Source organism: Oncorhynchus nerka, linkage group LG2 (assembly GCF_034236695.1).
Source record: "Oncorhynchus nerka isolate Pitt River linkage group LG2, Oner_Uvic_2.0, whole genome shotgun sequence".
NCBI classification, from domain to species: domain Eukaryota; kingdom Metazoa; phylum Chordata; class Actinopteri; order Salmoniformes; family Salmonidae; genus Oncorhynchus; species Oncorhynchus nerka.
The window spans coordinates 12,405,991-12,421,752 of record NC_088397.1 but is presented as its reverse complement, the minus strand read 5'-3'; the positions used below and the strand labels follow the sequence as shown (position 1 = coordinate 12,421,752).

At 47.0% G+C, this 15,762-nt stretch overlaps 1 protein-coding gene across 1 annotated transcript in view; it reads right to left on the bottom strand.

Annotated features, from left to right (window-relative positions):
* Positions 1–15,762, bottom strand: part of LOC115126861 (microtubule-associated protein 2-like) — a 102,857-nt gene that overhangs the window by 15,252 nt on the left and 71,843 nt on the right. Inside the window, exons 4-13 of the mRNA XM_065023244.1 lie at positions 13,811–13,975; positions 12,910–13,011; positions 12,204–12,278; positions 9,788–10,054; positions 5,643–8,669; positions 5,169–5,369; positions 4,745–4,885; positions 2,242–2,297; positions 1,396–1,516; positions 491–547 (exon numbers count right to left, since the gene is read on the bottom strand). Of these exons, the coding sequence (XP_064879316.1) occupies positions 491–547; positions 1,396–1,516; positions 2,242–2,297; positions 4,745–4,885; positions 5,169–5,369; positions 5,643–8,669; positions 9,788–10,054; positions 12,204–12,278; positions 12,910–13,011; positions 13,811–13,970 (4,207 nt within the window). The 5' untranslated portion in view covers positions 13,971–13,975. The remainder of the gene's footprint in view (positions 1–490; positions 548–1,395; positions 1,517–2,241; positions 2,298–4,744; positions 4,886–5,168; positions 5,370–5,642; positions 8,670–9,787; positions 10,055–12,203; positions 12,279–12,909; positions 13,012–13,810; positions 13,976–15,762) is intronic.

The following is a 15,762-nucleotide window of genomic DNA, read 5'->3' as shown; positions in this document are numbered from 1 at the left end:
TGCAGACAGAGCTTGCAGACAGCCAGTGCATGGTGTGGATGACAGAGTGGATATATCAAAGCTAGTGAGAGACAGCCAGGGCATGGTGTGGATGACAGAGTGGATCTATCAAAGCTACTGAGAGACAGCCAGGGTGTGGTGTGGATAACAGAGTGGATCTATCAAAGCTACTGAGAGACAGCCAGGGTGTGGTGTGGATGACAGAGTGGATCTATCAAAGCTACTGAGAGACAGCCAGGGTGTGGTGTGGATAACAGAGTGGATCTATCAAAGCTAGTGAGAGACAGCCAGGGCGTGGTGTGGATAACAGAGTGGATCTATCAAAGATACTGAAGACAGCCAGGGTGTGGTGTGGATAACAGAGTGGATCTATCAAAGCTAGTGAGAGACAGCCAGGGCGTGGTGTGGATAACAGAGTGGATCTATCAAAGCTAGTGAGAGACAGCCAAGGTGTGGTGTGGATGACAGAGTGGATCTATCTGTGATCTACCTGCGATACTAGGGGACCTCCCAGACCTGTGCTCCCCTCTGGGCTCAGTTTGAATTGCTACAGGGAGAAGAGGGAGGAGGAGGAGTTAGAGGGACGAGGAGGTGTTAGAGGAGAAGAAGGAGGAGGAGTTAGAGGGAGGAGGATGAGTTAGAGGAGAATGAGGAGGAGGAGTTAGAGGGAGGAGGAGGAGGAAGAGGAGAAGGAGGAAGAGGAGTTAGAGGGAGGAGGATGAGTTAGAGGAGAAGGAGGAGGAGGAGTTAGAGGAGAAGGAGGAGGATGAGTTAGAGGAGAAGGAGGAGGAGGAGGAGGAGTTAGAGAAGGAGGAGGAGAGGGGGGAGGAGGAGGAGAAGAGGGAGGAGGAAGAGTTAGAGGAGAAGGAGGAGGAGGAGAAGAGGGAGGAGGATGAGTTAGAGGAGGAGTTAGAGGAGGAGGAGGAGTTAGAGGAGAAGGATGAGTTAGAGAAGAAGGAGGAGTTAGAGGAGGAGAGTTGGTGTGAAGGGGGATAGGAGAGTTGTTGAGTTAAGAGATAAACAAAGTTGAGTTGAGGATAGTTGTTGAGTTAAGAGAGAAACAGAGTTGAGTTGAGCAGAGAATAGTTGTTGAGTTAAGAGAGAAACAGAGTTGAGTTGAGGATAGTTGTTGAGTTAAGAGAGAAACAGAGTTGAGCAGAGGATAGTTGTTGAGTTAAGAGATTAGATAGCAGTCAAATCACAGAAACGTGTGAAAAGAGAAAGTGCGTAGTAAGAGAGGACAGAGTGTCTTTACACATAGTATCATCAACAAATTCAATAGCAAATCTCCTATACCGTTCTGTCATATGTGTATATAATACTGGTTAATAGGGCAGTATATCATCTGTCTGAAGAAACAGTGTGTGGAGGTGTGTGGAGGGGAGGGTTACTTACAGGTGGGCCTGCGGGGGGCAGGGCTGGTGTTGTCGTGCTCTGCTGGGGGGGCACGGCGGGGCAGGGAGGAGGCAGGCCTGGGCAGAGAGGACCTCTTTTCTGGAGTCCGGTAGGTACCCTCCTGTCACACACAACATGCAGGACATGTATGAGCACTTAGCAGACACAGATACAAACACATGCCATAGATCTAATAACAACATACTGACAACACCCGATTGCTGAGAACTACATTACTTGTAATACCCAATTGTGTGATTGTGAGAATGAATGGACAGAAACGAATGAACATCTCTAACTAACATAGTCGTTACGGAACATTAGAATATTACCAATATGGAATGAATTGCACCTATACAGGAAGGAGGGAGGGTACTGCTCTAAAGGGTGTGCATTTTCCTTTCCCCTCCTCCTCACCTTCTCTTCCCTCCGCCCCCGCCTCTGCAGTGAGGGTGAGGGGGAGTTTCTGCCTGAGCATGCGGAGGAGGGGCGTGGCCCGCATAACTCCGCCTCCACTAGTGGTTTGGGTTTAGTGTGGGAGCATGCAGAGTTGGGCCTGGGGGACAGATCCTCTACCCCCCTGGTCAGTCGATGGTTTTTTAAGGCGGTGCGTGTGAGGCTCTAGACGGTAGCCATGGCAACGCAGGTAGGATGAATGGATGAATGGATGGCATGCAGGACAGACAGAGAGATGGACAAATAATAGACAGAATGACAGACAGGAGATGAGAGATGGGAAAATAATGAAATACAAAGACCGAAGACATATCGGAGGTGGGATGTCAGTGACAACACAATGAGACATCAATATATTCTAAATTACCAGATGCAGTGTGTATTACTTACAGAGGTCCTTTCCCGGGATTGGTGGGTCACATTAAGAGGCTGCTGGTCCTCCACGGCTGAGGAGAAAGAAAGAGAGAGAGAGAGAGAGAGAGGGAGAGAGGGAGGAGAGAGAGGGATACAGGAAGAGAGGGAGGGACAGAGAGGAAAGAGAGAGAGAGCCAGAGAGAGAGAGAGAGAGAGAAAAAGAGAGAGAGAAAGGGAGAGAGAAAGAGAGAAAGGGAGAGAGAGACCGAGAGAGAGACAGGGAGGAGAGAGCGAGAGCGAGAGAGAGAGAGAGAGAGAGAGCGAGAGAGAGAGAGAGAATAATCAACTGTCAGGGCTAGGCCAGCAGAGGGTGATATCAGCCAACAGAAACACACAGCAGCAGCAATGAGTAGAGGGAATGCAGCAGACGCCAGATACCAGAGAAAACGACAACCCATCACACGAACACACACACATTCCACACACACAGCCAGTGCTCTCTATCTTTAACCACTGAATCAGAAAACATTCTAATGCAGAAGTGATGCATTCTTACTGCAAATCTTCAAGGAAGCATTTCGGTCGGGCTAATTTGTTCCTGACCAAATTCACCCATATTTCAGTTCACACAGCAGCACCCCAGTCAGACACCTGCCAGTCACTTCTATCAAACAGAAGAGCAAGGTATAGTACTGTGGCTCAAGACAAAAAAACATCCAAGCTAGCACACTTGGTTCCTTGGAAGTTGGGGGAACGTGCGTTTTTGGTTTCCCATTGGTTCTGGGAACGAAGCTATAAGTATTCTGACCGGTAAAACTGAATGTTTTTTTAAACATTCTGAGAATGGAAGTGAACATTTTGCCTCCTCTGGGTTTGCGGGAGGTTCTGAGAACGTTTTAGTCTAGTTCCTTGAAAGTTTTCTTCTGAGGTTTTATTTACGCTCTGAGAACTATTTGTAGTTGTTGAGATTTTTGAATAGCTTCCTTAAAACGTTCACTCAATGTTTCAATATAATTTTAACAAAACTGCTAGATTACTTGGGTTCACTTTTTGGAACTCCAAGCACGCAGAAATTGATTTCCTTTGGCATTAATCATGCAAACACATTGTGACACAGCATCAGTGAGATTCAAACCTATAATCGGCTGTTCTCTATACATAGAATTAGTCCACTGCGCCACCAGCCTGCCATGTTTTTTTACACATGCAAATTTTTTAATTTTAGTCTATTCAAACAGACCCCATTACGTTGATGCAAACAGACCCCATTACGTTGATGCAAACAGACCCCATTACATTGATGCAAACAGACCCCATTATGTTGATGCAAACAGACCCCATTACGTTGATGCAAACAGACCCCATTACGTTGATGCAAACAGACCCCATTACGTTGATGCAAACAGACCCCATTACGTTGATGCAAACAGACCCCATTACGTTGATGCAAACAGACCCCATTACGTTGATGCAAACAGACCCCATTACGTTGATGCAAACAGACCCCATTACGTTGATGCAAACAGACCCCATTACGTTGATGCAAACAGACCCCATTACGTTGATGCAAACAGACCCCATTACGTTGATGCAAACAGACCCCATTACGTTGATGCAAACAGACCCCATTACGTTGATGCAAACAGACCCCATTATGTTGATGCAAACAGACCCCATTACGTTGATGCAAACAGACCCCATTATGTTGATGCAAACAGACCCCATTATGTTGATGCAAACAGACCCCATTACGTTGATGCAAACAGACCCCATTACGTTGATGCAAACAGACCCCATTACGTTGATGCAAACAGACCCCATTACGTTGATGCTGAGAACGGAAGGTATATGTTTTAAATAACATTCTTAGAACGTTCTCTAAAGTCTTCTTGTGGGTTTTCCGGAATGTTTTCTTAACGTCCTCTGAACAATTTTATAACATAACTTTAAATAGAACTATGGGAATCTCTCTAAATAGTTCTATGCTCAATGTCAAATTAGTTAAAGAACATCTAGAACATTACCAAAATTGAAATGAAATGTAACGATGTTTGAACTTTTAGGAAACGTTCTGTTAAAGCAATGAAATACCAAGAAAATTATGTTTTTTTTTGGTCAAGTTCCTTAAATGTGCTGAGATTGTTCTAAATCCAAGGAACTACCCTGCACCATTCCCAGAACGTTAAGGGGAGGATGTATGCCCTCACCAAGCTCTAAGAAACATATGGTTCTCAGAACGTTATGTGCTAGCTGGGATAGTGGCACATGGTCCTCACAAAGCACAACCATAGTAGCACATTGTCCTCACAAAGCACAAACACTCCCCAAACACGGAGCTTACAGCTTGGACGAGCATAATGCAACATGATTTCATGATTATCAAAAACAAAACATCAAAATAACGACCAATACAGTAATAAAATGAGAGAGAAAAAAACATGAACAACAGAGAAACATCTTGCGATAGGTCTGCAGTGCACATTCTGTTTTCGGCCAGCTACATTGCATCGGTTTCCCTGCTGTGAGGACGGTAGGTCACCTGGTGGCTTGCGTCTAGCAGAGCCGTGGTGTGAAGCAGGTCTAGCTTGTCTGAACGTAGCAGCTTTGACTACAATCCTCCGAGTGGGAGAGCGACACTGGAGGACTGATACCTTACACTGTTCAGTTCTCTTCGTCCCCACTAGCAGAGAGGGAAGACAGGGTTAACAACAGGAAGGAAGTGGACATCTGTTGTCATTATAGCGTGGTGCAATTTACATTTAATCAACACACAGTATGGGTCTCAAGACCACGAAGAGGTGGTAACATTGTCATTTACAAACTGTGTAATAAAACTAAAACAAATCCATCCCAGTGCAATTTAAAAGATTTCCATGACAGAAGTGATGTTCATCAGTACCACAGATATATACAGTAAATAACACAGAATAACATGGACGATCTAACATTCTAGATCTAGAAACCTTTTTTCTTCTTCTCTTCCTCCTTTGGACGACGACTGACGGGCTCTCTGCGGTTGAGTTTGCGCTCGGGGGTGGAGGCGCGCCCCTGTCCTCTGCCGGGGGGACGTTTATTAGAGGGTCTCTCTACCAGGGGAGTCTTGACAGGACTCTGTGTTTTGGGCAGAGCTTCAATCTGCTCTGTCATTAGGCTTCTGTCATCATCTGCAGCATAGGGAGTGAGATAGGACAGGAGGGCTAAGCCCACATACACCTGGCCCATATGTCCTATATTCAACATGATCTATATTGAATAGAATGGACCATCTGGGTATAAAGTTGCATTTCAAGATTTCCACGATATAGATTGTGTATTGTTGTTCATAGTCCAGTTAAAACGCTTGTTTGTTGTTGTGTGAGTTACGCAAGCAAAAACATATGAAGGTAACATTTTGCATTTACATTGTTAGAATTGCATGCACATTTTGGGACTACTACCTTGTGAGTCCACCCAGCCACTCTCGCTGTCTAACATGGAGACGTCCATGGTGGTCTCGTCGAGAGCGGTGGTCTCGCTGGTCTGGCTCCGCAGTACGTCTGAGGTCTCCGTCTCCTTGCGACTGGAAGCCTTCACCTCAACTTCCTGCCCCACTTCAGCGGACTCCTCCTCTTCCTGCAGCACCACCCCTTCTTTATCCTCCACTTTATTCTTCTCTTTCTCTGCCTCCTTTCCATCGAGGGTTTGTGGCTGGTCGTTTCCAGAGCAGGCAGATAGATGAGAGATGCGATCGGCATAATCCCCTTCATCAATGGTTGGGGCAGTAGCATCACATGATTCGTCATCCCCAGCAACAGCAGACTCCAAATCTTTAGGATTTTCAACAATCACCTCCTCCACCCCACCCACCACCCTCACCTCTTCTGCCACCTCCTCCTGCTTCTCCATAGGGTGACTCTCTTGCTCTTTCTCCTTGAGGAGCACAGGAGGGCCTTCAACTTCCTCCAAGACTTCCTCAGCTACTTCTATATTGTCTTCCTCCTCCTCTTCCTCAACTTGTGCCTGAGGTATGACTATAACTGGAGAACTTCCAGAAACACTTTTCTCTGGACTTTTCTCTTCTAGTTGCTCTGTGGCTTCCTCCACATCTGCAGTGCTCACGTTAGAGGGTGTTGGTGATGTTTCTTCAGCTTTGGTCTTGGCCTCTTCTTTTGGAACGACAGCCTCCGCTGGTACTGTTGACACCTCTGGTTCACTTTCACGCTTCTTCTCCTGCGCATTGATGATCTCCACTAATGATTCAGGTGATGATGTCATGGGTTCCTTTTTCTTTTCTCTCTCCAGTTCTCGAACATCCTTTGGCTGTAAGTCTTCAACAGCATTCTGATGGTCTGGGTCTGAGGTCTCCTCCACTTTCTCCATCTCTGGCTTTTTAAGACCAGTCTTCTGACTCTTCCCAATCCTTGCTGACGCCACCTCTACTTTGACTTCCGCTGTGACTTCCTCAACTTTGGTTCCCTCCACAGCGGCAGCCTTTTCTGCTGGAGACTCAGGGGTCGCAAAAAGCTTGGTGTCCTTCACCTCAGTGCCAAAAGTAAATGCGAAGTCTGGTGGGATGGGGGACGCTTCTCTGGAGAGGTCCTGCTCCAACTCTACCTCAGGAATGGCTTGGGTTTTGATGTCCCCGGGAAGACCGCTCTCCAGCCGGAACTCTGTCAGTTTGTCTTTGGATGGAGCCACAGGGATCCTCAGACGATCCGGTTTGACACCTGCCGTGACAGCTCTTTCAAGCACCAAAGTTGGCTTAACCGTTCCTCCAACCGATTCCTCTGCCTGGTTTGTTTTTTGCGGTGCCAGCTTTTGCTCGCCCTCTTCCGCAATGGCTCCCAGTTCCTCGTCACTGTCCCCTTCAGTCACTGTGGGGAACCGTTGGTGTGGGGAGCCCACTGGGCTGTGCAGATCGGCAGGCGAGGGCATGGGACCAGAGTACTCACTAAACACGCAGTAACCACGCTCCTCCTGCTGGCTCTCCTCTCCACCCACCACCCTGGGCGTCTGCTGGTTCCCCAGCACCAGCTTGGCCAGAGAACTGCCCACCAGAGCAGCAGATGGACAGGCAGGGACAGACCTCCTTCTATTATGCTGGTCCAGCTCCCTCTTCTCCAGGGTGGGTTTGGGCTTAACACCGGCTAGGTCCAGCATCTCAGGAAGGTCGTTGGATGGGTCATTCAAATGGGTGTAGTGTTGCTTCATGGGTGAGAGTGACAACTCAGGAGAACACATTGTCTTAGTGGTGGTGTCTTCAGGTAGATCCGTGAAGGTTTCAGTGTTAGGGACTGGGAGAGCTGGAGTCTCTGGAGTCACAGGAAGTAGCTGTCTCTCTAATGGTACTAATGGGGTGGTTAGAGGAAGGTAGCCTGTGGTTTCATCCAGGCTTCCGGAAGAGACCTCTGTAAGAGATGAGAGCTTCAACTGGTTTTGCTCTCCTGCTTGACCCATTGAGCCAATAGCAAAATTCAGAGAAAGACTTCTGTGTTCCAATGACAATTTGCCAGGTGACAGTCTAGTACACACATCCTTCCCTTTAGGGAGATCCTCTAGCTTGTCCATGGTACTGTCACTCATCAACGTTATGCTGGATATTGTCTGTTCTGGTGCTGAATCGCTTATTTTAATGTTTGAATCGGCCTCCAGAATCTCCTCTGAGGGCTTCTTCTGGCTGACAGCACTGAGCTCATAGTAACCCTCACCACGTTCTCCTGGTTTTTCAGTATCCCTTTGTGTAGAGGTCTCAAAGTAGGCCGTCATACCTGACTCATCTTTTGAAGCAACTCCAGACTTATCTTCCGAACTCTGCTTGTCTTTTAGACTATCTGCAGCAGATATGTGTGCCTCCTGCTTTGGGTTTTCTACATCACTGACATTAGTTTGAGGAGTCTCCTCAATCTTCTCAGTCTCAAATGACAATGGCCTGGCGGTCGATTGTCCTAGACTCAGCATTCTTTTCTCAGTTTTCTCTGATATGATCTCTTTCTCCTCACGAACGCTCTCAAGGTTTGCTGACTTACTGGGTGTAACATAAGCATCATTTTCCTCCTCTTCCTCAATGTAATCTTTCAGGGGCTCATATACAACTGAAAGAGGAACTGAGTCGAGCTCTTCAACCGAGGGCTGTTTCTCAGCGGTGGTCTTGGGCTCCGGAAGGTATTGTATCTTAGGAACCACACTAGTGGTACTTCCAGTCCCTTGCCCCTTTTCTGGTTCCACTAAAGGCTGAACCGTTTTCTCGGGTTCTGTGGGGGTAGGATCAGTTAGAGATTTGTTTTTGGGGGAACCAGTGGAGAACTCAGCGATGGACACAGTGCTCTCTGCTCCCTCAGGTGTTTCTCTCTCTGTGGTGGGGGCCACCGGGCTCTGCGGAGGGGGTGCCCCCTGTGGATGCTCCTCTGCCATGGCAGGATTGTCGGAACGAGGCTTCTCTGGGTTCACCGGCAGGTCTGCAAGTAAATCTGCAGTGGTCTGTGCTGCTGATGAGTTACACTAGCTCAGCGTTCTTTCTTTCTTTGCAGTGTCCACATGCTACAGCCAGCACAGACAAGCAAAGCCCTCTTCATATGGAGAGCTGTCCATCAAGCACAATGTAGGGCACACAGCAATACTATCTCTGGCCACTGGGAGCATGATTGCAGCACAGTTCAGTTGGATGACACTGGGATGGTGTGCAGGAACAGAATGACTGAATGAAGAGCACGATTTGAATGACATGGGATATTTAGAATGAATCTGAAATATTCAAGAAGATATTGGCACTTTAAGTAAACTTGAATTACTGTGACACCTTGGGAGGATATCCTATGTGCTGAATGAATACAGGATACAATGAATGTGACATGTTTCATATCGACTATATATATAAATCACATTTTATGATATTGATTCTAACTACAAACTAAGACGAGTAAATGTTTAGGAAGATCTTATTAAAGGATGAAAATGTAGAAATGTTCAATCAATGAAGGTGAGTATAACTCAGTGTCAGAGATGTAGAATAGAGATAATTGAAAAACAGTGTTGTATCTTGTACTTCCTACATTATTGCTGGTTTACATTGACGTCAGATGAAATGACAGCAACATGAAACTGAATGCAAATAATACAGAGACAATTGAACACAATGTACCAAGGCCAAAAACAAAACCCCACGGTGGGGAACGGATTCGCAATGAATCTTTACAATACAATACACCTGACATTCAAAACATTTACCGTCTCATTTGCAATGTAGCTGGCAAAAACACTTAGCAATGAGTTCAAAAGTGAACTGGAGGCCGCATAAAAAAGGTTTGATCAATGATGGAAGCACAAAATGAATTGACTGCTTATGCAATAAGAAATCAATGTGCTACTATGTGTTCACATTGTAGCAGCAGCAACAGCTAAGAAACCAGTAGCACAACAAAGCTAGATCCACATCACAGCCTTTAAAACAGACTATAGAGAGGAGGAAAACATGCAATGTGGGATACACACACAAACAGTAAAAACATGCACGTGTGCACACACACACACACACACACACACACACACACACACACACACGCAAACGCACACACACACACACACGCGCGCGCGCACACACACACACCTTCCTCTGATGGTTTATCCAACTCAGCCTGATGGATTCCTCCCCCGTTGAGGAATTTATGAGTCTCGGCCTGAGGACAGGGCAAAGCCTGGGGCTCCCTTACAATATCAACGTGCTCTAAGAGCATGTCTGTGGGCTGCTGATCAGAATCCTCCCCCTGTTGACCTGGGTGCTCCTCCTCAGGAGCTGCTGAGACTTGGGTAAACTCCACCTCCTCCTCCTCCTCCTCCTCCTCAGGGGGAGTAGGGACAACCTCTAGTCTCTCCTCTTTGGGAAGGGGAAGACAGGGACAGGACAGGGAGATGGACATGGATAACACAGACAGGGCTTACTACACAATGGGATAACACTGGTGAGACACTTTCAGCTCTGTCGGAGGCAATGACCTACAATATAATGTGGCTTTAAAATGGGGTGTTTTTGTAAACATTCTAACACAATTAAAACGTATCTTTAAAGCATGCAGACAAAAATCAATACATTAATTGTAGTGATCTTCTGCAAGTATTCCTGCAATTACAGGTAAATTCATGAAAGGACCCTCAAATGAAATACCTGGTCTGGTAAGTTTAGAGGTATGTACCAAAGACGTGCTCAGTTGGAATTCCATGCAGCGTAATACAGTGACCAGCATTATGTGGGGGGAAGAGTTAGCGTGTGTGTTGTTACTGGTCTGTGCTGTGAGGAGCTGAAAGCCGTCATGTCATCGACAGCAAGTGTAAATAAACAGGTGAGAAACACAAAAGGAGAGAGAGAAAGAGAGAGAGAGAAAGAGAGAGAGAGAAAGAGAGAGAGGAGAGAGAAAGAGAGAGAGGGAGAGAGAGAAGGAGAGAGAGAGGAGAGAGAAAGAGAGAAGGAGAGAGAGAAAGAGAGAGAGAGAGATAGAGGAGAGAGAGAAAGAGAGAGAGAGAGAGAGAGAGAGAGAGTAGGAGAGAGAGGAGAGAGAAAGAGAGAGGGAGAGAGAGAGGAGAGAGAAAGAGAGAACGAGAGAGAGAAAGATAAAAGAAGAGAAAGAGAGAAAGAGAAAAGGAGAGAGCGAGAGAGTGAAGGAGGTGTACATTTACAGAAAGAAGGTGGGAGTCTAGGAGATTGGGTAAGGGGTGACAGGTAAGGGAAACCAAGAGATCAACCATGCATGGTTCACAGGTGATTCTACAAAGACCAGACGCATTAAGGGTGCAGTGTTAGGGTGCAGTGTTGGGGTGCAGTGCAAGCCTACTGCTCTGAGCTGCGTGTGCAAAGCTGTCATCAAGGCAAAGGGTGGCTACCTTGAAGAATCTATAATATATTTTGTTTTGTTTAACACTTTTTTGGTTACTACATGATATATATATATATATTTATATATATATATTTATATATATATGTGATGTATAGACATTATGGACAGTATGTGAGTAGAATATGTAGTAATCTGTAGAACACGTAGGATAGAATAGTATGTGTACAGCAATAGTTTAATAAAATGGCCTCGACTAGAATACAGTGTATCCATATGAAATGGGTAAAACAGTATGTAAACATTATTAAAGTGACCAATGTTCCATTATTAAAGTGACTAGTGTTCCATTATTAAAGTGACCAGTGTTCCATTATTAAAGTGACCAGTGTTCCATTATTAAAGTGACCAGTGTTCCATTATTAAAGTGACCAGTGTTCCATTATTAAAGTGACCAATGTTCCATTATTAAAGTGACCAGTGTTCCATTATTAAAGTGACCAGTGTTCCATTATTAAAGTGACCGGTGTTCCATTATTAAAGTGACCAGTGTTCCATTATTAAAGTGACCAGTGTTCCATTATTAAAGTGACCAGTGTTCCATTATTAAAGTGACCAATGTTCCATTATTAAAGTGACCAATGTTCCATTATTAAAGTGACCAGTGTTCCATTATTAAAGTGACCAGTGTTCCATTATTAAAGTGACCAGTGTTCCATTATTAAAGTGACCAGTGCAGGGTTGAGTCACCGGGTAGTAGCCGGCTAGTGACAAGCAAAACACAGACACAAAGACAGAGGGAAACCAATACCAGTTGACCCATGCAAAGGAAAGACATGGCTGAGATAAATAAAGAAGGGAAGAAAGAGGAAGGAGTAGAAGAGCCGGTCCCATCATGCATCATCAACACCCAGAGGAAGGAGTAGAAGAGCCGGTCCCATCATGCATCATCAACACCCAGAGGAAGGTAAGGTGTGTGAGTGTGTTACCTCCCAACTGATATACACCTATCACTCCTGTCACGCACACACACACTCATCCTCTCACCCTGTCTCAAGAGTGTGTGTGTGTGTGTGTGTGTGTGTGTGTGTGTGTGTGTGTGTGTGTGTGTGTGTGTGTGTGTGTGTGTGTGTGTGTGTGTGTGTGTGTGTGTGTTCTTGCGTGTTTGTACACGTGGACAAGCTTCTGTGTGCATACTTTGCTCCATGGGTCCGATCTGCTCTGCCGACGGAGAGGGGGGAGGGGAGGGTGGCAGGTTGGCAGAGTCCTCCACTGTGAAGGGAAAGAGACAGACAATATGTTGTCCTCACTGGTAAGTCAAAGGCAATTGTTGTCAGTAAGTATGCGTGTCACATGACCTGTGACATGCATAAGTATGCGTGTCACATGACCTGTAACGTCACCCTTACATGACCTGTAACGTCACCCTAATCAAATGTGTTTAAAGCCACAGTCTGGGATTAGAAAACACAACAAAATGGTGCCACTTTTGTTCTGGTACCACATCTGAGGGATTAGGACAGGGAAGTGGAACCCCTCTGAAACTGGATGTGTAGATGGATGTACCAAACCCAGACTGTAGCTTTAACAAGCGGCAGAAAGCACCGGCAAAACGTCAGTCACAGCTAAAGACGATCCTAACAGCCAGACGGCACCAACAGCACAATGATGATGTAATGGTACAGCCAGGGAAAGAGGCTTGACAGACACCTTATCTTACCTTGCAGTATGTCCCATGCCACTCACGGCGGCCAGCGGACGTTGGCTACTGTAGCCTGGTATGAGGCTATCAGTGTGATGCTAGTGCGTCATACCCTTTTCACACTTATCGTGCCGCCCTGACACGGCTCTGCTCAGTGGTGTGAAACAAGGTATTGTAGGGAACTCTGTCACTAAGGCCTACCTGAGGACAGTCTCCTAGTAGAGTCCTGCTTGTCCTGCTCCTGCTTGAGCACTGCCACCGCCTCTGCTGTCACCTTCTCAACTATACGGGCTGACACTTGCTCTGCACACGGACACACACACGCACGTATAGAAACGCAGACACACACACATATACAAGCAGAATTGCAGACACAGACACACATACACACAGCCAGACACGCAGACAAACAAACATTGAGACACGTGCACAAGCACACAAACACCTGCTCTAACCTCTGTCACTGAATGACTTCATGCGTCACTGAAGAACGCCATCTTATTTAACGATGTCCATGTCCCTAAAAGGTGCCCTAGACCACTGAAGCACCTGAGGCTCAGTTAATTACTATAGTGGTGGAAACCTTAGGAGGTCCCTATAGAGTGGTTAGTCACTTGGACCATGCCAGTCCTTTAGGACCATGCCAGTGTACTACTCTGTTACAGTAAACTCAACCTGAAGGACCATGCCAGTGTACTACTCTGTTACAGTAAACTCAACCTGAAGGACCATGCCAGTGTACTACTCTGTTACAGTAAACTCAACCTGAAGGACCATGCCAGTGTACTACTCTGTTACAGTAAACTCAACCTGAAGGACCATGCCAGTGTACTACTCTGTTACAGTAAACTCAACCTGAAGGACAAAACCAGGCCTTTACACAGTCACATCCATCCTTATCAGCAAGTCGTATTGTAATCGTAGAATCAGCCTACTATACACGTCTACAGGTAAACCACCAACTCCAACGAGGTCCCTAAAACCCTGTAGGGATACAGCTCAAGCTATATCCCTCAGGGGCTCAAGGAAACCTCAACGAGGCTGCATGGTAACACCCACCGCTTCAGTTATCATGTGGCTATACCCCCCAGTGCTCTCTCACCTGCTGTCGCAGCGTGTCCTCCGTGATAGCCGTTCTCTCTGTAAGAGGAGAAGCCGTTCTCTCCGTGGCCAGCGAGGGCAGCTGACTGGTCCTGGGCTCCGTTAGTGGGAGGGGCCCAGTGAGAGGAGCTGTTGTCCTCAGGCTGCCGACTGTCTGCCATGACAACTAGACACGGACGAGGAAAGAGAGAGAGAGAGAGAGAGACAGAGAGAGAGAGAGAGAGAGAGAGAGAGAGAGAGAGAGACAGAGAGAGGGAGACAGAGAGAGAGAGAGACAGAGAGAGAGAGAGAGAGAGACAGAGAGAGAGAGACAGAGAGAGAGAGAGACAGAGACAGAGAGAGAGAGAGAGAGAGAGAGAGAGACAGAGAGAGAGACAGAGAGAGAGAGAGAGAGAGACAGAGAGAGACAGAGAGAGAGAGAGAGAGAGAGAGAGAGAGAGAGAGAGAGAGAGAGAGAGAGAGACAGAGAGAGGGAGACAGAGAGAGAGAGAGAGACAGAGAGAGAGAGAGAGAGAGAGAGAGAGAGAGAGACAGAGAGAGAGAGAGAGAGAGAGGGAGAGAGAGAGAGAGAGTGCCTCAAAACCAAATGTTTTCCTGGCCCACCACTCCACCCTGGACTTGAACAGCCTCTATGACCAGGTCCACCTCTACAAGGCAGCAGTGCCCACCTTTGCCCGAACTCTAAAGGACATCGCTCTCAAACGTATCCCCAACACTTCACACAGGAGCAACAGATCAATAGACACCCCACCCAGACCGGCGAGACACCCTCCCAGACCTGCAGGACCCCCCCCTGGACCTACACATAGAGGACCCACGCCAAGAGGAATTACATCCAGACCACCGCACACCCAGACACATCCACACCCCCACCCCAACCAATCAACACCCCCACGTCAACCATGCCCACACCCCATTTAGGCCCCCTCAGATCAGACCTATGCCACTCCTGCCCACCCCATGCACCCCACCCCGCAAAGAGGGCCTCAACATGGAAGCCACACATACGCCCAGGTAGTGAGCGGGCAAACAGTCCCAACCCCCACTCTCACACTCGCCCAAGCCAATGGCATGTACCAGATGCTCAGCAGGCTCTGCTCACACTTACTGGCCTGAGGCCAAACCACGACCAACAACATTGGACACTCTATGGAACAAAAAGCATTCACTATATCATCCTGGAATATCCAAGGCCTGAGGTCATCTGCCTTTGGCCTGAAGAGCAGAAACCCGGACTTCACCAAAGAAATCGGTAACACAGACATTGTCATCCTGCAAGAAACCTGGTATAGAGGAGACAGACCCACTGGTTGCCCTCTAGGTTACAGAGAGCTGGTAGTCCCATCCACCAAACTACCAGGTGTGAAACAGGGAAGGGACTCAGGGGGTATGCTAATTTGGTATAGAGCAGACCTAACTCACTCCATTAAATTAATCAAAACAGGAACATTCTACATTTGGCTAGAAATTCAAAAGGAAATGATCCTAACAGAGAAAAATGTCCTCCTGTGTGCTACCTATATCCCCCCACTAGAATCCCCATATTTTAATGAAGACAGCTTCTCCATCCTGGAGGGCGAAATCAATCATTTCCAGGCCCAGGGACATGTACTAGTCTGTGGCGACCTAAATGCCAGAACCGGACAAGAACCTGACACCCTCAGCACACAGGGGGACAAACATCTGCCTGGAGGTGACAGCATCCCCTCCCACATATGCCCCCCAGGCACAACTATGACAACATAACCAACAAAAACGGGTCACAACTCCTGCAGCTCTGTCGCACGCTGGGTATGTACATAGTCAACGGTAGGCTTCGAGGGGACTCCTATGGTAGGTACACCTATAGCTCATCTCTTGGCAGTAGTACTGTAGACTACTTTATCACTGACCTCAACCCAGAATCTCTCAGAGCGTTCACAGTCAGCCCACTGACACCCCTATCAGACCACA